Source organism: Herpailurus yagouaroundi, unplaced genomic scaffold, assembly GCF_014898765.1.
Source record: "Herpailurus yagouaroundi ecotype Mexico unplaced genomic scaffold, PumYag 166, whole genome shotgun sequence".
Lineage (NCBI taxonomy): Eukaryota > Metazoa > Chordata > Mammalia > Carnivora > Felidae > Herpailurus > Herpailurus yagouaroundi.
The window spans coordinates 27,252,733-27,278,776 of NW_024412407.1; the positions used below are offsets into that span (position 1 = coordinate 27,252,733).

At 41.7% G+C, this 26,044-nt stretch overlaps 2 protein-coding genes across 4 annotated transcripts in view; both read left to right on the forward strand.

Annotated features, from left to right (window-relative positions):
• LOC121038833 (cationic amino acid transporter 3-like) overlaps window positions 1–26,044 on the forward strand; it is a 124,851-nt gene that overhangs the window by 66,842 nt on the left and 31,965 nt on the right. Inside the window, exons 1-2 of one of the 3 annotated variants that reach the window (XM_040488713.1) lie at window positions 4,085–4,169; window positions 4,686–4,819. The gene's annotated coding sequence lies outside the window, so the exon portion shown is untranslated. Of the gene's footprint in view, window positions 1–4,075; window positions 4,170–4,685; window positions 4,820–26,044 lie in introns of those variants that run through there. The other 2 variants (XM_040488714.1, XM_040488716.1) reach the window with 2 other exon arrangements.
• On the forward strand, window positions 4,081–24,895 carry LOC121038832 (cationic amino acid transporter 3-like). The gene is given in 3 exon segments (XM_040488710.1): window positions 4,081–4,169; window positions 22,628–23,443; window positions 23,446–24,895. Coding segments are annotated over 3 exon segments (1,770 nt in total). The 5' UTR covers window positions 4,081–4,165; the 3' UTR covers window positions 24,396–24,895.

Here is a 26,044-nt window from a genome sequence, read left to right on the forward strand (position 1 = left end):
CATATACATATACATATACATATACATATACATATACATATACATATGAAGGGTTACAGAGGCCATGAGGTGATAAAAGAGTGACACATAATTTGTGTTCCCCTTCCTGTGTTTGAAGATATGCTACGTCTCCTCCCTGGACTAGTTGCCCCATGTAGGCCTGTCTGAGGGGTGCAAGGAGACATTGGGAAGTTCTGGTCCAGCATGCACAGGCAAAACCCCCAGGTTTTATATTTTGCACACACCTCTCACTTCTGGCAAAGTGCCTCCAGCAGGCCTCCTGACTCTCCTCACTGCACTTCCCGTAGAATGCACCAGATGCAAAGACACCTGGCTCAAGGGGACCTTAAATGCACTCCCAAAATTTCCAATGGCTCCCATTGGACTAACTGGGGAGTGGAAAGGGGAAGATTCAGAACCTGAATGGCCAGCATAGCCAGAAATGGGGCAAGCAAAATCTGTTCCCCCATTTCCCCTCATCTGCTTCTCAACAGCCTCTTTTCCTGCCCCTCTCTCCCTCCTGCAGCAAGAGGTACCCTCCCTCTCCCTGTGTCTCTGCACACCCACCTCCATCATATTACTTCACCTCCTCTGTCTCCCTCTGTCTTCTGTCCATTTCTCTACTCCCTGCTCCACTCTGTTTCTCTCCCTCTGATTTCAGTCGGGGCTTTGCCAATTCTTCTCCATCTCAGTCTTTCTCTAACTCACATCTTGTTTCTATTTTCCCCCCTCTACCTCCAGTGCTCAGAGCAGTCCTGCAGAGGGAGGGGTGTGGGGTCTCCTGTCTCCCCAAAGAGGCTGGGCTGGGATGAAACAACCCTGTGGGGAGGTGGGCAGGTAGTCAGTGAGTGCTTTTTAGGGTGACCATGTGTCTCTCTTGTTTTAAGTACAATGAACCTATTCCATGCAACCATCTTCTTCACAGGAGCACTTACAACTGCTGCTGCAGGTGCCTGGTCACCTGGCATCCTCTGTGGGGATTGGCTTCACAGCCTGCAGCACAGCCCTGAGCATCCTCACCAAAGACACATGTTTGTCCTTTAGGGTGGATCCGATTTTTTAAAACTGCCAAGTTTTTTTTCTGAGGCTGTAGAATAAAGTGAGGACCCGGCTGGGAACCAGTATTTCCAGTTAATATAAGGTGAGTGTGAGAAGACACAGTGGAGGATGTGTCCTCTTCCAAAATGGCTCTGAAAGGTCATTCTGAAGGGGCAGTTTGCAGGATGTGACAGAAGGAGTCATTCCTGGTGTTTGCTGGAGCCCCAGTTTAATATTCCTGTCTGTGAAAAACAGGTAGTAGTGCTCCCAGGAACACTCCCAGCCTGGTACTGGAGGGTGAGGCCTGCATTTTCCTGAGATACTCAATCCAAAGGTCCTGCCATTGGGGGTCTTATAGACACCCTCCCTGCAACTAATATGCAAAATTACCTGGTGACACTCAGCTCAGACCAACAAATGCAAAGGACCAAGGCAAATTCGGAATAAGATCCAGTTAGTTGATTGGGGAAAGCTACCTGGAAGAGGACTGTTATGAGTGGGATTTAGAAGAAGAAACCCAACAGGGCATGGGATGGAGGAGGAAAAGAGGAAGAGAACCTTTCTCTGTTGTTTCTGAAGCAAAATGAGCAAAACTTAAGCCAGGCAGGAGAGAGCTTCGCTTGCCTGGAATAAACAGTTCTACTGGGGAACCAGCAAGAAGGGGAATAGAGGCAAGCAGATGTGGACAGCCAGGCTGTGTCTCTATTCTCACATGCCAGAGAACAGGGCCTTGTCTTCTCCTCCTTTGGGATGCTTTCCTTCCCCCTGAGGTGGTTTCACAGGGGGAGTCTAAAGAATGGACACTGAGAGGTGCTGAAAGTTTGAGATCAAACAGGAGAGGGAGGCCTCAGGGGATAGGACAGCAAACTAGGCTTCTGATGTGTATCTCTTACCTATAGGCTGTGTAATCCTTTTTGAGAGTGCCATGGCTGAGGAAGGAAATAATCATCTCCTTCCTGGAGCTGAGGGTTAGAGTGGAATTAACCTCCTAATATTTAGATCTTTTATTCTCTTATGTGAGGCACATCATCTGGATTTCAATCCAACAGGCAAAGAAACAACAGCAAAGAGAAGACTTACCTTTTCCTGTTTGGGGTGTGTGTGTGTGTTTCTCTGTTTTTAGCATTTACCTACTGTAGCCCTAAGGAAATCCTTTCCAGAGTGTCTGATGAATTTCTTTTGCTGAAATTAAACCCATTTCTTTAGTGGAAGTAGTTTCTGAAGCTCAGGATCTGGTTCACTCTTTCATAAAAGATGTGTGTCTGTGGGGGAGGAAGAGGGTAAACTTGGAGAAGAAGTTTAATTACCCAGTTCCTGGTTTTAATTACATGTAAATCCTGGACACACTGAAATTTATTAAACTTCTAAGTGTCCATGGGAGTGGGATAGACCTGGTGGGTGTTGCTCTCTTGTCTTCTCTGCAAGACTTTTCTGGAAGTTTCCCTCTTCACTCACCCTCCTTCCTGCTCCTAAAGAGATTCCTTGGGTTCTGGATATAACCAAACATCTTACCTCTGAGACCTTCAAATGTGGCTGGCAGGGATGGAGGCAGAGAGAAAAATTCCCTTTAGATTGCTTGTGTTAATGTTCTTAGGGTCTCCCCTGGCCCTGAGAGGAGCTGAGGAGCTAGTCTTTGCAGAGTCTCAGGAAAGCCTGGGGAAGAAGGCAGGGTCCAGATTGCCATGCTAAGTCTCAGGTCTTCACACACATGTTTGCTTGCTTCATTGCTTTTCCCTTGAAACCTAGATTCAAGCATGTATACTGGTCTGAAGGTTTCTAAACTCTGCCTCAGTTTCCCCTTTTGTAGGCTGCATATGCATATTTTGGGGGGTCCTTTAGCGAAAAGCTGCTTGAAGGCATTGATGGTGATGCTCAGAAGGTGATTACATTGTTGACTCAAATTAATTGACCATCACTAATACATTATTTGCTTATATTTTGCATGGTGCTTATTTAGCTCTCAATGCAGACATAGTCCCGGTCCTTACCCTCTCCTCCCTCTTCTCCATGTGATCCCTAACCTTTCTGTTCCCAGAACTTTCTCCAGAGCTTGTCAGCCTGGCTTGCCTGCCTCCCTCTGTTTCTCTTTCTCCCTGGCCCCCACTTTCCTTTGCACTAGTTGTGTCAGGCTGCATTCACTTTGAAACATTTAGGGCTGATCTTTAGGGTCTTTTGATTGCAGCATTGTGGAGGACATAGTAGGGGAGGCAATTTTCATATCCATGTAGGGGTCTCTGGGATCCCCAGGTGACACAGGGAGGGAGCCAGGGGCAGCAATGACAGCAGCTTCATCCTGTCAGCTTTATGGGTGCACCCCTCACCCAGCAGCACCTGAAAGTGGACCAGGCTCAGCAGAAAGACAGGTGGTGTGGAAGAGGATCCCAAAGCAGGAAATTCTCCAGGCAAGGACTATGTTTTCCTTTATTTCCTCTAGCACAAGCTGAATATGTTATTCAGTTACAATGTGCTAAGAACATTGAGTGAGTGTCTCTGGAAATCCCTGTTGGTAAAGCTTAAGCAAGTTCCCTTTTAGTTTTATTCCCGGAGTGATGGGAAACATAGGTGAGGGAGCAGGGGTGGATGGTGGTGGTAGAGGAAACTAGTAGGAGATTTCTCAGTGGGCCATTGGGGGTTGCTTCTGTCATTCTTTAAAGGGTTGCTGAGGAGGCTGTTTAGCTGGATCAGGGACTGGCCTCCAAATTACCACATGCTGGACTCCACTTAGCTTCCCACATTCTCCTTCTGCCAACCAGTACAACCTCTATACCTAGGACTCTGGAGAATTTATTTACTTCTAAATTCACATCTTGCTGCCACAAAGTCTCCAAAAAAGTCCCAATTAAGCCCTCACTCCACCAACTCACCCAGATATGACCCCACTAGTCTTCCATTCCCCACCTCCTGCTTTCCTTCTGAATTCTGTCTAATCCAACTCCTTCACTATTTCTCAACCTGCTGGTGTGTCCCGCCTCCCCAAATGCCCGGCCTCCCCAAGGGCCCTATCTCTAGAGAGCCCCTGCCAAGCTCCACTTCAAGTGCTGACTCTGCTTAGCCAAGCCTTTCCCTGTCCCTGGGTTTGGCTTGCACTTTCTTCTCAGGTCTTTCTCCTTTGAGAAATAAAAAGCTCATGGGTAAGTGATTTCTCATTTTTATAGAGTTGACAAGGAAACTAACACAGATCCAGAGAGGAAAAAGGCTAGGCTTGGAGTTCTGCTATGGGGGTTGCATATTTCATGGCTGACTTTGCTTTGGGGGGTATAGATAGATCAGAAGCCCTGAAAATTTGGGAAAAGCAGGTAGATTTGCTGGGGTCAGAGTGATTTGGAGGCCTACACTCTGTTCTCCTCCAGACCAGAAAGGTTCTCAGCTCTCCTGAGGAAAATATGAGTTAGGAGAGGTTATTCTTTGGCACTTCTCCTACTTAGTCCTTCCCACCTCTTTGCCCGCCCTCCTTCCTGGCCTTTCCTTCCTGTTATGGTACAGAGCTTGATTTATTCATCTTTGTCTTTCCCACAGGGTCCAGCACATAGTATGCTTAGACATGTTCTTTGAATGAAGATTCTTTCATCTGACTCTGCTGCCTCCTTCATGTTTTGACACACTTTCTCACTTGAGATTCTGAAAGTCTCTATATCATATCTTCTTAGGGAGGATATTGGTGTGGACTTTGCAGAATATCAGGTCCAGTTTTATAAGGTGGTCCACCATCACCAGAGAGGAGTTGAAGATATTCTTCCCCCATGCTGAAGGAGCAAGTTATCTATTTTTTACAGCTGTGAAGGTATCTCTGTGCCTTTCTTATCTAATTTTAAAAAGTTGTGGTAGGATTGATTATAAGCCAGGTCAGGCTGTAGGAGGAAAGATTACCAAGATCCCCTGGGGTGTGGCTGCCTACTGGTCTTTAAAACACTGTATGAAGACTTCTCTGAGTTCCCAAGTATGTTGTAAATGAGCCAGGGCTAAATAAACCTTGAAACTTGATGGCTCTGTTATTTCTCTTGGAATCTATCAATTTTATGTACATGAATTTATTAATTTATAAAACCTTGGTGGAGAAGCCTGAAATAGGTCTGGCTTCCTGGGTCTCCAACAGGCCATTTGTTCTTATCAAAGTACATATTTGCAACTCTTTAATCTAAGGCCTTAGAGTCTTAAACTCTTCTCCACCCTTCTCTGCTCCCAAGACCATGTACACTGTGGGCAGTACTCCAACACCAGAAGCCCAGACAATGATTATCCATGCATGACACCTATTTTATTGCTTATATGTGCCAAATGTTGATTTCAAGGTTGTCTTTCTCTTGCCCTCTAGAGTTTCTTGGGAATGATTCTCCATTATCAATTAATATGTGTTATATGCCCTCAAAGGCAGATTCATTTTAACCTTAGTTTAAGCAAAATCATGTGGAAAGTCCAGTATCTTTAACCAAGTATATTTCAAATTGATAAATATGATTTTTGGATCATATTTTTTGGCTTATCCTTGTCCCTTTTTTCTTTTATTAGCACAGAAATCACAAAGCAAAGTGGGGATTAAAAAGAACTAGTGAAGAGGAATAAAGAATATTCCTTAAGAATTGGTGCCCAATGTTCTTTGTGTAGACTATGTTGCCTGAGCTGGGGTGAGGCAGATGGATCTTGGTGGAAAAGTCATATTGATCTATATTTGGATAAGAACTCAGGACATTGTGGCATAATACCACTTTAATATGACTCAGATGATCTGTTCTCTTTCCTACAGCAAAACAAACACAACAATTAACTTTCCAAGGCAGATGGTAGTGGTATAGAACAGCTACCTAGGGCTATGACAGGAACCAAGCACACTCTGGTGAGAGAGGACACAAGAAAGAGACAGCCAAGTAATTTCATGGGAGGACAGAAGGACACAGTTAAATATATGAAGGAATATAACCAGGGACATAGTCAGCCTTTCCTAAGATACTTTATGTGTAGCATATTACTGAAGGTGTATATTGGGAGGAGGTACATGGCAGAAGGAGTCATGAGCTCCGACAATCCCTAGCTGCAATTCTAAATGTGGAGACGGGGTATAGTGATGGATGGGGCACTGGATGGATTTCTAGAATATGTGCTGACAAGGAAAGGAAGGACTTGAGGGGGCAAATAAAACTGTTTGCAAGGCTTCTTGGGAAAAAAAAATGAGCATGGATCAGTGTTCATTGTAGACAAAGGCCGTCATATGTTATAGTTTGGAAAATAAGGTGGACAGGATTTCCTTCTGCTTTCTCCTGAGGATTTTTATTAGGTGTTCATTGTTGACAGGATTCAGGGTTAAGAAAAGGGAGTTGAGAATCATAGGGGGAAATAGGGAGGAAATTGATTTTCACTGTTGACATCAATGTATCACATCACTTTCTAATCCCTTAATTGCACATCTTTCCTGGTTTTTTCCCAGCCTTTTCTGATTTGTGTTTGAAAAATGTCATTTTTATTTTTTCTGGTAACCCATCTAGTTTCTGAAGGTCTCTAGATGCAGAAGCTTATGCTTTTCTGACTTGTCGGGTTGATCATCATGTTTTGATGTGATGATATAAACGTTAAGAATTTCCAAACTGGATTCTGACTTAAAATAAAGATGTAAATGTGTCAAATCATGAGTGACAAGTTTTGCATTTCCCTGTCTTCTCTGAAATTATCCCAGAGGGACTAGGAAAAACCACCTTGTTCACAACCATACCAGAATGATACTAGATAATATGGAGTCTATACAGCCTCTAAAGAAAAGCTGGCTACCTGATTGTTTACCCAAATAATGGTGTAATGATACTAGTGTGAGTATAGCAAGAACTCTATAGATATTGTTAGAAGGAAGCAAAAATGTTTTGGTCCACATTTACATAGATTTTGGTCAACATTTCAGTGGATGGATTTGGTCTACACACAGTTGGTGTGAAGCATGAAGTTTACATCAGGATGGGTTTTTACTGACTTGGAATTCAGCCTCTGCCAGACTGAGAATGAATTTGAGAGGTGTAGGGCTCGGGGTGGTCATGTAGGTAGGAGAGCTGGAGGAGGTGGCTGTGTTTCCTCTTGGTCTAAGGAGTAGACAGTTTGGGGGCTGCCATGCCTTCAAGCCTTGGTTAGTAATATTTACTTATAGAATTAGGGTTTCTAGTCTCATTGAGAGACATGAAGCAGGTCCTACCCTAGAGTGATTTTATTTTAGAAGGGGAGACAAAGCCTTCTTCCAAGTAACATGCAAACAGAATATAGTACAAAGTAAGATCATGGGTGGGAGGATGCCTGGTAAGTGGTCTATTTGGTGAGGTTGTTCTCAAAAGACCCCTAGGATATAAGTTTGGATATTTATTTTCTTTACTATAAGCTGAATTTGGTTAGTCCAGCTTTCTTTCCAAATTTCAGGGTAGCTATCTGACTTTTACTTCTCCTTCCCTAGGGGAGAATTTACATATTTATTATTACTACAATAATGTTTCTCTCTTTTCCTTTCCTTTACAGACCATGGTTGAGAATAATAATAATAATTATATTTTTATAATATATTATATTTAACTGGATCTGTCTAGTTGGGTAAACTGAATTTACTGATTCAAGGTGTGGGTGGAGCTTGTTTTGTGTTTTGGGTTGGGGGCATGGAAGAAAGACATAGATACGCTGTATTTATTGGGTAATGTCCCAAGTTGAAGATGTAGCTTGAACCGTGTTTTGCTGGGAAACAGTTATACATAATGCCAAGGTGGGGATATCCATGCAAGCTTCATCATCCATGCAACTTTCTCAGGCTGACCCATGGAATATACAGAAAGATACTCACTAGTTTTACCAACCTGGAAAATTAGGTCCTTACTACTCTTACTACTACTCTTACTTTCCATCAACTAGGAAGATATCTGGGATGTTGACATGCCTTTGCCTTGACTATTCATTTCTGATTTAGGAATACCCTTCCTCATTTATACTTTATGTATTTTTTTTACTTATTTTGGCAGGTGGGTAAGTATTGATGAAATGCCCTTAGTTGTATGTTCCCAGAGAGGACTATTTTGTATTTGCCACCATTGTGCACTGTGTGTAACTGACTGTGTGATGATTTGGGGGTAATGGTGGTGGTGTATATTATTTATGGGAGGTAAAAATGTTGATTTTGCTTGAGTTCTTTTGCACAAAGAATTACTGTGGTGCCTGAATTTTATAATTTGGAATTTGCCTTTATTTTCTTTTACATGTAGTTGAAGTCTTATCTTTAATAGATTGAATCCAGTCTTTCACACTTAGAAACTTTTGTGGTTTTTACTTGAGGGATCTTCCAATAGCTCATGTTAGACCTAACCCAAAGTACACAGAACCATTCTGTGTAGTTATTTACAGATAGTACAGGAAAATTATGATAAATACAGAAAATTATTTTCTCTGGAAGCTTATATTATAAGGGCATTTCAGGGATACTTCCTTATCTTCCTGAAACAAGAGAAGTCCTATTCTAGACACCATTTAATCCTTTGCCTATGGTATCCCTCCTCCCTTCTTCAGGCTACCTTTAAATGAAGCCACTGCAGTTTGAGTATCATGTCATGTTGCCTAATGACAAAGCTTTAGGTGACTTATTTTACAAATAAAGTAAAACAGTGGAAGTAATAAAACTGGATTGTCTGTTCAGTTGTGACATGTTCAGGGAGATGACACTGGAGGAAATCATGTATCTCACAGATATTGTACTTTATCCCAGGTGACTGGGTTTCTTCCTTTATACTTTTACTTTGTTGTGATGAAAGAGAACTGGACCTCAGTTCTTGTGTCAGATCTCTGGTATCACCAAAGTGGGCTACAGAGTGTGGGGTACTTCCTTGGCTGTAGCCAAATAACTCTTTGTACCTCAGGTTTTAGCTGGGGAAGGAAATGCAAGCTGAAAGCATCATCAAGCAGAAGTTCTGCTCCTCACAACACTCCCACCCCCACTTATTACTTCTGCCCTCTTCTCTAACTGGGTGTTCTTGTGCAAAGTTCTAGGCCTGTGAGTTATGCCACTGGACATTAATGAGGGTAGAGTAGGAGGCAGGAAAGAATAGTGGAAAGACAAGATATCTGTCTATACATGTGACCAGAGAAGCTTCCAGAAGGAAAGCCATGCTGGACAGGGTTTGAAAAGAATGTGTTCTAGGAAGAGAGGGACAGATTATATGAGAGCTAATGTCAATGCCAGCAACATGTGCAAGTGTTGGCAAAGATTTATCCTGTTCATGAAAAGAGCCACAGAAAAGTTTAATAGCAGGAGTAAGTGATAGAACAACAGTGAAAAGAAAGACTTATAAATACAATGTTAGAAGTTTCAACTTAATAGAGAACAGAAAATTGCAAGTCTGTTGGGAGAGAGAGAGAGAGAGAGAGAGAGAGAGAGAGAGAGAGAGAGAGAGTTTGTGTGCATGTGTGCGTGTGCATGCGCACGAGTGTCTTTTTAAGACTTGAGATAAGTGTCATTTTCCAGAAGGAGGGTAGAGAATACTCACACTTCAGGTATCTAATGCAGTGTAGTGATCAGGAAGGATGTAGTTTAGGTCTTTATCCTGCTTTAAGGGCAGTACTCTCTGATGGCTGCTTAGTGAATCTGAGTGAGAGCTGAGAGGATCTCTGTTTAGAATTACAATTTTATGGACAGGAGGGTGGACCAGGGAGTGTGGCAGGAAGCTGGCCCTGGATATGCAGTATTTGCAAGTGTAGGAACATACTAGATAGAAGTCTGTTGTGGACAAGGTGCTAAAAGTCCAAGGGACTTCGTATCATCTGAATTGAATTGAAGGCTAGTTTGGCAATCCCCCCAAATCTGAAACCAATGATTTCAGTTGGAATTTCTTAGATTTGTTCTAAACTTTTTATGGAATTTCTCTAATAAAGTCAGGATACTTTGAGTCTTCTTTGTCAACCCTTTATTTCTGGACATATTTGGTGTTTCCCTTTGAAACTGAAATAGAAAGGCAATCCTTTATCTTCTTTGTTGATCTTCCTATGCTAATAGCATGTTCAGAATACTGATTATTCCTTATCTCAAGTCCATGTTCATTAATAAGTTTAAAACAATAATGAAAAAATCATAAAATACACAAAGATATCTGTGTTGATGCCTGATGTCCATTCTTCTTTGTGCTTATTTCCATGGATGATTAATAAATACTAACAATGTTCTAGGTGCTGTGAGCTCAGAGCTGGCCACAGACATGGGTCACAATGGGGAACACTGATGCCCATTTTTATATGTTCTACTAGGTTAGGTCTCTAGTTGTCAATGACAACCAAACAAGAATGATCAATCAGACATAACTTAAGTCCTTTTCACTAGAATCGCCATCCTATTTTAGATCTGGAATAGGGTTAATCATACTTTGGAGTGGCATGAAAGCTGAAATTTTTCTGGTACTTGTTCTTCTGAATTAAGAATAAAAAGGAGATGGCTGTTCTCTGGAAAACATTCCCATTCTACTTGTGATTGGCAGCCAAGTCTGAGGAGCAAATGGCCAAGTGAATTAGGAGGCTTGAAAAGATATTTTGTTAGGGCCACCTGGGTGGCTCAGTTGGTTAAGCGTGTGACTTTTGGTTTCGGTTCAGGTCATGATCTCACAGTTCCTGAGTTCAAACCTCACGTTGTGATCTTCACTGACAGTGCAGAGCCTGCTTGGCATTCTCTCTCGCTCTCTTTCTCTCTCTCTCAAAATACATAAATAAACTTTTAAAAAGATGTTTTGTTAAACCATCCTCATTAAACTGGCACCATCTGCCTTCCTACCCTCCTTTGTCCCAGTTGGGGCTGTCCTTTTTGACAGATGTTTCCTAATGGTGTGGGCCAACAGCAACTGGAAGCCTCAGTGATGGCTGAAGTTTGGGAAGGCCAAATCTGTAGGTATTTAGCTGTCAGGAATATTACAACCATCTTCTTACCATTTAGGTCCCATTTTAGAAAATGTCTGCTCCCCACCCCCATCTTCCTTTATACAATAAGAGTAAAGGTTTCATTTTCTTCTTTAGCACTCCCTAACTGTACTGAAGATTGTTCTTTTTCTTCGTAAGAATGAGGCAGTGACCAGAAAAGATTTAGAATAGAATGGTGAAAGAATAATATGATGAAAGTATTCCTCTGAGGATGACTTATATTTCCTGTTGAGATCCATTATCCTGTAATTCCACTAAAAGCCAAGCAAAAGGAGACGGGCTAACGTTGTGGGCAGGAATTACAATTAGCTGTTAAATCATATCTGGGAACTACTGGGATAGGTATGGCAATTCTTTGAAATCTTTCTTGGCATCCAAAAGGACAGTCCGAAGACATTTTGGCCCTAGATTAAATTAAATTTGGATTTTATCAGGACAATGTTTATTTGGAGATTTTAGTTTTGATTGTCCCACTATTTCCAGTTCTGGCTCATCAGTATCTATTTGTGAGGAAAGGAAAGACATTAGCAGAGGGTGACCGTGGAGCAAATAAAAGAACGTGGCTCAAATATTCCTTTTATAGCAATTCCCTAGAGTCTTGCCTTTTGTGAAGGTAGGGTGCTCAGGAGAAAGAACATGGTCTTTGAAGCAATAAAGAACCAAATTCAATTTCTAGCTCTCCTTTTTACTGGCTATATGAGCTTGAGACAGTTATCTAAACTCTTGGTCTATAAAATGGAATAATTATTCTTATGTCATTGGGCTGTTATGGGGGATAAATGAAATAACATATGTGCCTTACCTGCAACTCAAAAAATTCTGGTTCACTTTCACCCCCCTCTTAATGCATCCCTAAATCTTGCACATATACCTGGTGCTCATACTTGCCAGATACCATTTTTCTCTTCTTCCGGTTTCTTCCCATGTTCCCAAATATCTCTAGAATTGAAGTCTAGGGCCCTGGTTTATTAGTTTGTATTATTCCCACAAATGATAATAAGAACATGGAATTTTTATAACTGTACTAACATGAGCCATCCACTCCTTTGATCTAAAGTTTCTGATTTGGGGCTAGATCATTCTGGGTGGAATGATCCAACCAAAATGATGGCAAGTTCGTTTATAAAGAGTATTTAGGGGAGGAGAATCCATAACCTTTACTGCTGGGATATTCTTATTTTCCTCCTATCTTTTTGGTTTGAAAAAATATGAAAACTACAGAAAATTGCAAGAATAGAATAATTAATACCCATTTATTTTTCACCAGGATTGACCAAGTGTTTTAATATTTTCCCACTACTTGCTCCCTCCAATGTGTGTGTTTGTGTTTGTGTGCTTGTGTGTATGAAATATGGTCCATATTCTAAGTATACTAATTGTCTGATTTTTTATAGTAAAGTATTTCTCCCTGATGCAGATGCATTTCAGGGTTCTGCATTACGTTTCATTGTCATGTCTCTTTATTCTCCATTAATCTGCAACAGTTCCTCAGACTGTCATTCCTAATATTAACAGTTTTGAACAGCATGGGTCAGTTGTTTTGTAGAAAGTCAACTTACTGAGGAAAGCTCTTTTGTAGACTGATCATTTTATCATTAGGTTCAGGTTACACATTTTGGGCAAGAATATTATATACAAATATTCTTAATGATAACGAGTGCCATGCAGGCAGGGAACACATCCTTTTACTCCCTATTGTGTTCCTAGCATCACAATTCCCTAGGACTGGCTTTTAAAAGGTGGTTAATATTTTTGAATGAATGAATGTGTGAGTGAATGAATGAATGAATGAATGACGTAAGATGTACACTGCCACTAAGGTCTATTATTTTTCTACTTGAGAGGAGGAAGAACACCCTTCTGCTATATCCTAGTCCCATTTTTACTGTACATGTTTGAAGGCTTAAAGGTAACCCAGGACCTCTGTCAAGATCCACAGAGAAAAGAAATGAGATGGGACTATGAGGTGAGGCAAGCTGTAAAAAGTCTCTTTACCCCGGGGGTGGGTGATAATCATAATATTTTGAGAATGGACAATGAATAAGATAGTTCTTAGATGGAAAGAAACACAGGAAACAGAAGCTAGGAGTACATGGTATGTTTCCTTGTTGTAAGAAATTAGTCATTTGGATTTCAAGATTTTATTATACTTTACTCCCCTAACTCCCATTTGAAAATATAGAATGTCATTATGTAAATTGATTTCTGTCTCTTTTCCTTTCCCAGAAGTACAATCCCACAATTCTCTCCTTCTCCACCATCCATCCCCATCCCTACTCACACACACAAGTCTGTATCTTATAGCATTTATAAAAAGTGGTTGGGCGGTGATTCTCTCCAGATTATTTGTTGTTGGGAAACTGTAGAACTCCTTGGAATACTCATATGGATGTAGAGATTTTATCTCTGTCACCCAGGGAAAGTGAGATTATGAAAAGTACTCTTTACTTCTCAGAAATGTGTTTTCAGGCTTCCCTTGGGGCCTTTTCTACAGCTCTGAGCATCTCAGAAATTTCTGACAGTCCTTTCTGAGGCATATGGGCCTTGGGATTGAATTCATCTATTTAATTCTGCAAGGCTTCAGAGTGCCTGATGTATATGGTTCTTATCCCCCTTCTGAGACTCTAACTACCCTTGTCTTTGTAATCGTTAATATCATCAGTTCCAAGAAAGCACCCTTTATCTCCATGTCAACTCTTCATTATCCTGAATTATAGTGGGAATAATCTGAAATAGTGAAAGTACTAAAGTGACTTAGTTTTCAGTGGTGGAGTCCTGCCTAGAGATAATCCATAAAGTGAAAGTATTCAGGGAAAGCAATCTGCCATCGTCCTCCCCCATGGGTGGCTGTATGGCATCTCTGCTTTGGCATCTAGAGAGGGAGGCAGAGGCAAGAACACAACTTGTTCAGGCCTCATTGTGTTATCAGAGGCACCAGGCATCTATTGAGAGCTCTGCAAAACTTATCTCCATGACTTGTTTTCAAACTCTGGAGGAGGGCTTTCCTTATTAGAGTATCCAATACTTAGTTCAAAAACACCAATCTGTAGAAAACTTGTGAAACTATAATTTTTTCTAGGGTTTCCATCTCACCCAGAGTAACAGCCAAAGTTCTCACAGTGACTCTCAGACCCTACAGAAGGATCTGGCTTCCTGCTTTTTCTCTGACCTCATCCCTTACTGCTTCCCCCTCACTCACTCTGTCCTGGCCCCACAGACCTCCTTATTATCCTCAAAAGTAGCCAAGTACCACTTCACACCCATTAGATGATTGATATAAAAAAAAAAAACAGAAGATAACAAGAGTTGGCAAGCATATGTAGAAATTGGGATGCTTGTGCATTGTTAGTGGGAATGTAAAATTGTGTAGCCATTGTGGAAAAAAGTATTGTGGGTTACAAAAAAACTACATATACACTTCTGGGTATATATCTCACAGAATTTAAAGGAGGGACTAAAAAAGACATCTGTATACCCGTATTCGTAACATCATTATTCACAACAGCTAAAGGTGAAACATCCACATGACCATCAATGGATGGATGGATAAACAAGATGTGGGATATACAGACAATGGAATATTATGCAGCCTGGAAGAGGAGGGACATTCTGACATATGCTATAAAATGGATGAACCTTGAAGATGTAATGTTAAGTGAAATAAGCTGGTCACAAAAGTACAAATTGTATGATTCTACTTATATGCGGTATCCAGAGTAGTCAAATTCATGAAGACAGAAAGCTCACAGAGACAGAAAGTACAGGAGCTACAGGGAGTTACTGTTTAGTGGGTACAGAGTTTCAGGTGAGGAAGATTAACAAGTTTTGGAGATGGATGTTGGTGATGGTTACACAAAAGCGTGAAGGTGAGGCTCTCTTGGACCATCCATTTTAAAATCAACACCTACTCTGAACACATCCTAGCCTTTACTTTGCTTCCATTTTTTTTTATCTGATTTTGTTAACTAATCCCTTTTACCATTGGGTAAGAGACATGGCCCCAGTGTTCATGGTGGCTTTTCTCTGTTTACTTTTCTTATGTATTCTGGACTGTTTCCAGTTTAGAAGTGTTGGTGTGCACAGGCACTACATTATTATTATTTAAAGTTCTCACCCTCAACTCAAACCCCTACTCTTGTTCATGACTGCCCCCTATCAGAGTTGTAGGGTTGCTGAGCTAGAAGTTCAGAACCTCTGGGGAAGCTAAGCTATACAAAAAGCTGTATACTTGTTTATTTGGGAGCCACTAGTTTGGTTCCAGAGTTTTTGTTGTCTGGAAATTCTAAGTAGGACAAGAGAATTTACATACTTTGAGATCAGGAAGGAGCTGTACTTGGATACAAAGGGTTTGATATAATCTCTGGAAAGGAATGTTGCATTTAAAGTCCACTTCTCCGAAACTTTGAGCACTTGAAAATAATTATTTAACATCCTCTGTAGCCTTCCTCTAAAGTCTTTATCAAACTTCTAGGAAAGCAACTGATATCCAAACTATCTTTGAGGCTATTCAGGAGAAGCCACAAGGCCAACATACTGATTGGCAAAAGTGTTAATGCACAAGCATGGGAAACAGTGGGACTTACTGACTTTAAATTTTTTTTGAAAAGGAAAGGTCTAGAGTGAAGGCAGTAGGCAGTACCCTTCTTAGAGACAGAGGAATGAACACAATGACCCTCCAGGACAGAGGAGAGCAGGTGAGGCTGTCTGGGAAAGTAAGACAGCCTGCAATTTACTGGGTATATATTGTTGGATTAAGCAGGTGTTCTTTTTGGCCATTTGTGATGGATATTTTGTTTTGGAGTTTTTAAGGAGTTCAGAAACTGAGATAAACACAGAGAAGAAGTAGAAAGAGAGAGCCAGGGGTATTTTGGAATTCATACAAGCTGAATTCATGTCTCCTACCCCCTGCTCTGTATTTCTTTAAGCACATCCCCTGTGTAAGCACCTTTTTAGGGAGGGATTGTTTCCTAATTAAAGTAAGATTCACAGACACAGAGCCCACATTAGGAAATGTCCTCAGGGAATGCACTTGAAATAGATGATGGTGCCTGTTCTAGTTTATTTACAACTTACACCTTTGTTTGGCCCATTCTATCTTTCCAAGCAAACAAACAAACAAACCTTCTAGGAATCTCAAGATATATTAGTCATTCAATACATCTCTATATGCATTTTCTCTGTCCCAAATGCCTCTTAAGTTTCCTTGCTACAATTATGAGAAGATCCTTATCCTGGGTAGTGAGAGTTAGAAGGGGAGTGTGGAATTCAGAAGGAGGTATATGGATCCTGGCCCTTCCCTCCCAAAGTTTTCGGGAATTTAAGTGACACACCCAGGACACCAGCAGATAGAAAGGGGAAATGTTTCACATGAGCAGCAGGATGCCCTGTAAGTGTTGGTGGGAAGAGGAGGAAGGTTGGAGATGGGGCTCAATCATGATGGCTTAGAAAAGGCCACCTAGATGTTGAGATGGGGGAGGTTGTAGAATAGGTTTGAGAAAAGCTAGAGCATCAAGACCGGACAGAAAGGAGTGAGGAGGACATCCCTGGCAGGACAGGCACTTAGGCCAAAGGCTCAACCCAGGAAGGGTAAGTCAGGATGTGAGAAACTGAGTTAGGAAGGAGGTGATGGACCTGAGGGTTGGGAGAGAATTAGGACGGGGCTCTGACAGCTGAGTCAGAGTCTGGACTGAATAAAAACCATTAGAATAACCACAGATTACTGCACAGAGAGAGGGCATTTCTGAACATTGGTTTTGAAAACAGTGATTCTCTGTGTTGTTATAAACTGGATTTGTGATAGTCTCTCTCAGGATTCCCAATAATGGGTTTGCTTTCTCTTCTGTAAGCTTGCTTGCTTTTTTTTTTTTTTCTGCTTGTTGGTGTCATAAAATATGATTATTTATTCCCAGATGTTTTGTTCTTTAGATTATTTCTCTGATATCTTTAGTCCACTTTTGCTCATATTTAGTAAAAGTGGGAAGAGCACAAGGATAACCCTGCACAACACAGCTGAAGGAAACAGAAATTATCAAAAACATTGCCCCTCTCCAACCCTGCCATTCAGATGGTCCTCCTCTGGCATTCCTCCTTAAAGTCCATGGATGGACTTCAGAAGAGTGTAGGACATTTTTTTGAGGTGACCAACCTCAAGGGGTGTGTGATTCAACAAATGAGAGGAACCACTCTTGTGTCTTTGTTCCCAAGAACAAAGGTGGCTCCTCAGAGGGAGAAACATGGTACAAGCATCCTTAGTGCCCAGAAAGGAGCCTCCAGAGGCAGTTGAAGGAGCTGATGGAGAAAGAAGAATTGGAAAAGGGGAAATGGGTTCAGAGGGGACTGGTAAGAGGGGTGTCCTGTCTTCCCTTGTTCTCTACCCTCTTTCTAGCAGGCATTCTTTCTCTGTGTTCCCCATGTCCTGACGATTACAGGATTCTGGTTCCCCTTGAATTTAATTCTATTGAGAGCCTGCTCACAGTGTCATCTCATGCAATTCCTTTGTCGAACCCGAAGTGCACAGAGTGGATACAACCCTCCTTCAGTCATGGGCTTTTAGCACCATTGCTTCCTGTCAGGCACCTTTACAAAGCATTTTATTTTCCCCTTTCATCCTGATCTCTATTCTCATTTTCTCTCCTCACAGTGGGTGTGTGTGGGGGGGGGAATTACTGTCCTGTATTTAACAAATGATCTTCCAGTATATGCTCTACTTGTATATTTAGATACATTCATCCACTCAACAACAGTTGCAGATGCGAGGAATACAGCCACGAGCAAAATATTTTTTTTAAAGTCATATTTTCGTGGAGCTTACATTCTTTTGAAGTGAGACAAATCATGAACAAATAAGTAAGACATTTAGTACTTTGGGCAGTGGTATGTGTTATAGAAAAAAGAGCAGGGGGATAAAGTATGTTATGTGTGATTAGGAGCAGATTGCAGTTTTATATGGGGTGATTAAGAAGGTCATGCTACACATGTCCTATTTCACTAAATGCAGTGAAGTGAGCAGCCATGTGGATATGTGGGCTATAAGTGCTGCAGTTATAGGGGACATCAAGTACAAAAGCCCTGAGGTAGGGTCTTGCCTGGTATGTTAGGAGACCAGTGGCTAGAGAAAAATGAATGGGAAGAGAGAAACAGAGGCTGAGAGGTAGCTGGGTCAGTGACCAATACTGTAGGACTTTGTAGGCCATTGTAAATGCAGACATTGGCTTTTACTCTGAATAAAAGGGAAACCGATGGAAGGTTTTGAGCAGAGGAATGATGTGATATTTTTAACAGATATGTGTGTATCCTTGACAATTATACAGCATTTTTGTCTGTTTTATAAATGTGCATAAATGGCCTTGTGCTTTACACCTCATCCTGCTTTTACTTTTCCTACTTGTTGTTTCTGAGAGGTACCCATGTTGTTAAATGTAAATCAAATTTATTATTTCTGACTTCTGTGCAGCATCTCATTGTGCACATACCACACATTTTATTTATATATCCCTCTAGTAACAGATGCTGGCGTAACTCCAACTACTTGCTGCCACTAATAGTCCTGTGATGAACATGCTCATATAAGCCTCCTTATGGACTCCGGAGAGAGTTCCTTGGAGTGTTTACCTCAGAGAGGGATTGTAGGGTGGAAGGGTGTGTGCATTCTTAACTCCAATAAGATTGTGCTTCAGGATGGTGGCCCCAGTGACACTCCCACCAATGGTGCATGATAGTTTGTATCCTCTCATCAAATTCTCATGTTGATCCAATAAAAGTAAGTTTCCTCATGGATGAGGAAACTGGGGCTTAGAGAGATTAAGCAAATTACCTTGTTTCTGTAGTCAAGCAGAAGATCCAGGGCTCATATCCAAAATCTCTTCCCTCTCTAGTTCATTGCTCTTCCCTCTCTAGTACCCAGCATTGCCTCTTCCAGAAATAAGATGAGGCATCTATGATTACAGATTATTTATTATTATTATTATTATTATTATTATTATTATTATTATATTAAAGCCTTACATTTTTCAAAGCTTCTCTAATGCAGTAAGCCTAGGACCCCCAAGTGATTAGCAACAGCATGTATGAGGGTATCTAATTAGTGTCTGTAGACAAGGCAAAATATATGGAATAAAACCATATTCATTGTCTCACGATGGCTAGCTAACAGGCTTGAGTTTTAGTGGATGATTTTGAAGATAGACATATGCAAAGACTAATTTATTTTCAAAGCTTGAAGACTTTATAGCAGATTTTCATATTAAATATTTGGTAGATTATATTAAGTACATAGTGTTTGCTAGGCACTGAACTAAGTATTTTATACTCATAATTTTATTTACTCCTCACAATTATCCTATGCAGTATTTGCTTTTATTCCCATTTGACTGATGTGGAAACTAAAGCCCCTGGAGGTGAACTAATTTGTCCAGAGTCACCTGGTATGAGGTTGAGTTGTGATTTGCACCTGAGCAGTTTACATTCAGAGACTTACTCCTAACTACTAAACTGTGCTGACTTTTTGTGAAGAAAGCTTTTAGAATCTCTTCACTTTCAAATTGAGGACCTGTTCTTCTCAGCTGGGTGGTTGAGAGCAGTCATGGGAAGTGGACAAGAATCTCCAGAGTGAGAGGATATGACATTTGAAAATGTCCCCAGGTGTCTTCATTATGCCTCCCTCTGTCTCCCGAAGTCAGAACCTCTGCCTTAGGACATCCCACCTAGATTATAGGACCTGAGCATAATGCCTTCAGAAAAGTAGGGATTCTCTACCTGGGCATGAGTTGTTCATTGCCTGTAACCCAAGGTAGCCTGATATTTTTAAACAAGTGTCATCAAAGGCAAATGACCTATGTGTGGCTTATACTTGCCATGAATGATATACAGTCAAGGTTTTATCACAGGTGGTTTTCCCTTCACACTTTTGATTTTGCTTGCCTTCTATAAGGAAGGTAATACCATTTAAGTTTTTTACCTGAGCCAGGTTTATAAAGGTTGCTTGGCTACCAAGTATGTATCTCAAATTCAAGTAGATAGCAATTATAGATTTTGTGTTCTTTCAGGTTTCTCTTCTCAGTTTGTACATGTTCAACAAAATATGTATTGAGTACCTAACTCACAGTCTAATGGAGTTAGGCAGCTGAGCTGGAATTTTGACATTATTAGGAAAAATGGCACATGGAGTAACCCTAGCATTATGAGAGCACACAGGAAAGGCAGCATAAGGGTCTGGGGAAGCTTCCTGGGGAAGCGACATCTGAGCTGGGAACTGAAAGAGAAGTGAGGGTTAGCTATGTGAAGGGGACAAGAGGGCATTACAGGCAGGGAACAGGGTGAGTGTGGAATTTCACAACTGGGAAATTGTGCAGGAACTTGGCAAGGGACGAGGCTGGAGGGATCAGCACAAGTCAGATGATGAAGGAAGGAAGGATTATGAAGGAAGGGCAGTGGGAATCACTGAAGGGTTGAAGCCCGGGGGTAGGTGGGAGATACGTCAATCACATTTATACTGTAGAAAGTTCCATGAGTGAACAATTGATCCTCCTTATCTATCTCGTGAGCTTGTTGGTAAATCATAACGTTGGAGCTGGTGAGCAGCACAGAAGGAATTTAGATGGATTTGTAGACAGAAGGTCAGACCCATAAGTCAAGGGTTCCTTTTGATAATCTGTAGAAGAGACTTCTCCATTTTGATTTGATCTTTCCATCTTTAGAAACCTCTGACATTTGCCAAAATTCTCTCAAAACCAAAGTCTGAGTAGGGAGGAGAGAGGGGGCTGCATGGCTTTGTTTTTTTCTGTTCTGCACTACTCATTCCTGGGGCATTTATGTGAATTGTTCACCTGAAGCCTTGTTCTGCTTGAGGAGGGGCCATTTGAATAGCAGCAACAAAGAAAAGGAAAAGAGGAACCAGATATTTGGCATATTCAGACAACGGTTTGAGTGAATTAAAAACCCTTGTGAAAACTTAATAGGGAGTTTTAAGTGAGTGTTTTAATACAGGCTCCTAGAGCAGGCAGGGTCTCCAAGCTGCTGGAAGCTAACATCACAGATGAGGCAAAGTGGTTATAGAGCAGTGTGGACAATGAGGAGAATGTCTGCAGAAGTGAACTCACTTTCCTGGAACCCAGAGAGGGAGGAGACAGAGGAATTGTTTGGTTGTGAGCTACTGAGCTAGGTGACTTACTTCTTTTCTCCCTACCCATCATAGTCTCGTAGACCATGGTTTATAAAACTTATAAAACTTTACTTAAAACTTTACTACAACTTATAAAAGTTGTAGTAAATTTTGCCTTGTTGCTTTGGGTAAGGCTTAATTAATGTCAGCATTCATAAAACCACCTTTCTGGCTCTTCTCCCTACTTAGTAATGGACCCTTGATTGGCTGCTGCACCTATATCTCCAGTGTTTCCTCACCAGGCAGCCTTGTCCTCTGATTCTTGCAGGTAGTTATGAAGGCCATGCCTTTCTCCCTCTTCCTCTCTTCTCACAGCGCCCCCTGTGGGCCTAGATGGGTAGAGTGAAGGGTTGGACTGTACATTCTTTGCCATCAGTACAACTAAATGGATGATGCAGAGTGAGGAGAAAAGGGGGCAAAGTGCCATCTGACCTTGGGTAGCTTATGTTGGGGCTAAGGGTTTTAAGACTGGGGACCATATTTGTATTTTAAACTCAGGTGATATTTAAAAATGGGTCTTTGGGGCGCCTGGGTGGCGCAGTCGGTTAAGCGTCCGACTTCAACCAGATCACGATCTCGCGGTCCGGGAGTTCGAGCCCCGCGTCAGGCTCTGGGCTGATGGCTGATGGCTCAGAGCCTGGAGCCTGTTTCTGATTCTGTGTCTCCCTCTCTCTCTCTGCCCCTCCCCCGTTCATGCTCTGTCTCTGTCCCAAAAATAAATAAACGTTGAAAAATAAATAAATAAATAAAAATGGGTCTTTAATTGAGGCCCTCTGGTTTGTGAATTAATGTGTCATAACTCATGCATGCTCAAGCACCGTGCAAACATCCCACATGTAACTATGCACAATAAATTCATGTTCTGTTGTGTCTTACAGCTTTATTTTTTTTTTTTTGTTTGTTTGTTTAGAGAGCATGAGTGAATGAGGCACACAGAGAGAGAGAGAGAGAGAGAGAGAGAGAGAATCTTAAGCCAACTCCATGTCCAGCATGGAGCCTGATGCAGGGCTCGATCTCACAACTGTGAGATAATGACCTAAGCCAAAATCAGAAGTCAGATGCTTAACTGATTAAGCCACCCAGGTGCCCCTCTTATAGCTTAATCAGTACATGAAGCTGCATGAGTTAGATGAACCCAAAGGGGCTGGCGTCATGTGGCGTATAAAATAAGAGAATGTTGGGAAGTATTTGGCACTTCTTTTGTGGTGGTGGGAGAGAAACAGGGTTGATTTGTCTATGATGTCCTTTGGTGTCGCTCTCTGCAAAATCTGTGCTGCAACAGGTACTATGGGACTTTTGATCTTTGGTTGGTTGGTTGGTAATGGGTTCAGTAAATAGTTATTGTTTACTTAGGCATTGTGGAGGGACAGCACATACCAGAAGAAATACAGCGTAGCAGCTTTGAAGCCTGAGAAGGTAAACTCAGCAGCCCCAAACCATAAGCTTAACTCAGCCTCACTGAAGATGATACCAGACTCTGTACCCCCTGGACTTGCTACAGCTCTCTGATCCTACAATCCTCTTCAGTTCCAGCCAGAATGCTGCGTCGGGCACTTGGCAGATTTGGTCAAATGTTGGTACGCAGACGTACGCTGGAGGAAAAGAAAACTGAACCTACCCCTCTCAGATGGCTAAGCACTTTGGATTTAGTGGCCCTGGGTATAGACTACACTCTGGGTGCAGGTGTGTATTTCCTGGCTGGTGAAGTGGCCAGCAATCAAGCAGGACCAGCCACTGTGATCTGCTTTTTGGTGGCTGGCCTATCTTGTACACTGGCTGGGCTGTGCTATGCAGAGTATGCTGTCCGGGTTCCCCATTCTGGCTCTGCATATCTCTACAGCTATGTCACTATAGGTGAACTCTGGGCTTTCATCACTGGCTGGAACTTCATCCTCTCCTATGTTGCTGGCACAGCCAGTGTAGCTCGGGCATGGACAAGAGCTTTTGACTACCTGATTGGGAACCAGATCTCTCAGACCCTGCATGAGACTATCTTACTGCATGTTCAACAGGTACTTGCAGAATATCCAGACTTCTTTGCTATGGGTCTGGTGTTGTTTCTCACCGGAGTGCTGGCTCTGAGGGCTAGGGAGTCAGTACTGTTTACCAAAGTGATCACATTGGTGAGCCTTTTGATTCTTGTCTTTGTCATCATCTCTGGCTTCATTAAAGGGGACCTGCACAACTGGAAGCTCACAGAAGAGGACTACATAAAGGCTGGACTCAATGACACCTCAAGCTTGGGCCCTCTGGGCTATGGAGGATTTGTGCCTTTTGGCTTCAAGGGGATTCTCCGTGGAGCAGCTACCTGTTTCTATGCATTTATAGGTTTTGACAATATTGTTACCAGAATCCCCAGCGTTCCATCTTCATGGGCATTGTGATTTCACTGTTCATCTGCTTTTTGATGTATTTTTGTGTCACTTCAGCACTTACACTTATGGTGCCTTACTACCAGCTCCAACCTGGGAGCCCTTTGCCTGAGGCATTTCTATATATTGGCTGGGCCCCTGCCTGCTGTGTTGTGGCTATTGGAGCTCTCTGTACTCTTTTCACTACAATCTTGAATGATATGTTCTCTGCACGTTGGGTGATCTCTGTGATGGCAAAGGATGGCCTCCTGTTCCATGTCCTTGCCAGGACCCACACCAGCAGACATATCCCCATTGTGGCCACTGTGGTCTTGGACATTATGGCAGCAGTCATTGCATTCTTCTTTGAACTCATTCATCTTGTGGACTTCATGTCCATTGGGACCCTGTTTACTCACTCCCTGGTAGCTATTTGTATCCTCATCCTCAGGTATCAGCCTGAGGTGAAGAATGGGAGAAATGAAGCAGAGGTGCAGGAGGAGAATGGACCTGCAGCAGAGCAGCTGACTCTACAGGAACTACTTTTCACAGGCAGCCCCACCCCCACTCCACTCTCTGGCCGGGTTGTCCGTGTTTGCTCCTCACTGCTTGTTCTGCTGCTCACTCTTCTTTGCCTGGTGCTGGCCCAGTGGCCAGTTCTGCTTTCTGGAGACCCAGTGTGGATTTCAGTGGTTGTGGTGCTCCTTGTGCTCATCATTGGGATCACTGGGGTCATCTGGAGACAGCCACAGAGCTCCAGTCCCCTTCCCTTTAAGGTCCCTGCTCTGCCTCTCCTCCCACTACTGAGTGTCTTTGTGAATGTTTGCCTTATGATGCAGATGACAGCTGACACCTGGTCCCGATTTGGTGTCTCCATGCTGATCGGGTTTGCTATCTACTTCAGCTATGGGATCCAGCACAGCCGAGTCGCTAACCCCACTTAATTTAGCACCAAAACTATAGACCTTGGTCTCGGCAGTGACAGTATATATTCACTTTTACATCATCACACCTAAATGCAGTCTTGTCCCTGCACGATTTTGGAGAGTACTCTTGAGTGCATGGAAAGCTAGGACTCCCATGGGATGTTGGTGAGGGAATACTAATAGAGTTCTGTACTTATTGTGGAGTGAAGGATGTGTCTTTGCTCTCTCTCTCTCTCTCTCTCTCTCTCTCTTTACTTGTCTACTTTACAGTCTTGTCTGTAGCTGCTCACTGGCCTTACTGGCTTTAAAAAATATATATTATTAAAATAAACTAGAAAAGTGTTTTTGTTTTCTTTGAGTAAATATTCAGTAGTGATATTACTGGACTATATGGTAATTCTATTTTTAATTTTTTTGGGAACCTGCACACTACTTTGCCTAGAAACTGCACCAATTTACATTCCCACCAACAGTGCATGATAGTTTTTTTTTCTCCACATTCTCACCAACACTTATTATTTCTTACCTTTTTTTCTTTTAGCCAATCTGACAAAGTAAGTGATATCTCATTGCAGTTTTAATTTGTGTTTCCCTGGTGATTAGTGATGATGAGTATCTTTTCGTGTGTCTGTTGGTCTTTGTCCATTTTATAAATGGATTTTTTGATGTTGAGTTGTATAAGTTCTTTATATATTTTGTATATTAACCCTACTGGATATATCATTTGCAAATATCCACTCCTACTCAGTAAGTAGCCATTTTGTTTTGTGTATGGTTTTCTTTGCTGTGCAAAAGCTTCTTCTTTACATGAATAAGAAAAGATATATATACCTTTATGTTTATTGTAACATTACATACAATATCCAGGACATGAAAATAACCCAATTGTCCATTAATATATATATGGTAGAAAATACTTAGCCATTGAAAAAATGAAATGTTGCCATTTACAACAACATGGTGTAATGCTAAGTGAAACAACCTAGATGGTGTAATGCTAAGTGAAACAAATCCAGCAGAGAAAGATAAATACTATATGATTTCACTCATATGTGAAATTTAAGTAATAAAAAATATCTTGGGGTGCTTGGGTAGCTCAGTCAGTTAAGTACCCCACTGCAGCTCAGTTCACATTCTCACAGTTCATGGCTTTGAGCCCTGCATTGGGCTCTGTACTGACAGAACCTGGAGCCTAATTCAGATTCTGTGTCTCCCTCTGTCTTTGCCCCTACCCCCATTCATGCTCTGCCTCTCTCTCTCAAAAATTAAATAAACATTTAAAAAAAGAGTACACTTATCTTTATGATTACTCAGAAATTTATGGAATTGCTGAATCCTTATATTGTACACCTGAGAATAATATAATGACACTATATGTTAATTATACTTCAATTAATAACATAAAGGAAACTAGAAAAAATACAAAAATAAAGATGAAATATGGCCCCTGCCTTTAAGGAGTTTATATTCTTTTTTTTAAGTTTATTTATTTATTTTGAGATAGAACAAGTAGGGAAGGGGAAGAAGCAGGGGGACAGAGGATCCGAAGCAGGGTCTATGCTGACAGCAGAGAGTCTGACACGGGACTCAAACTCATAAGCCGTGAGATCATGACTTGAGCTGATGTCAGACACTTACCCTAAATCCATCCAGCCACTCCAAGAGCT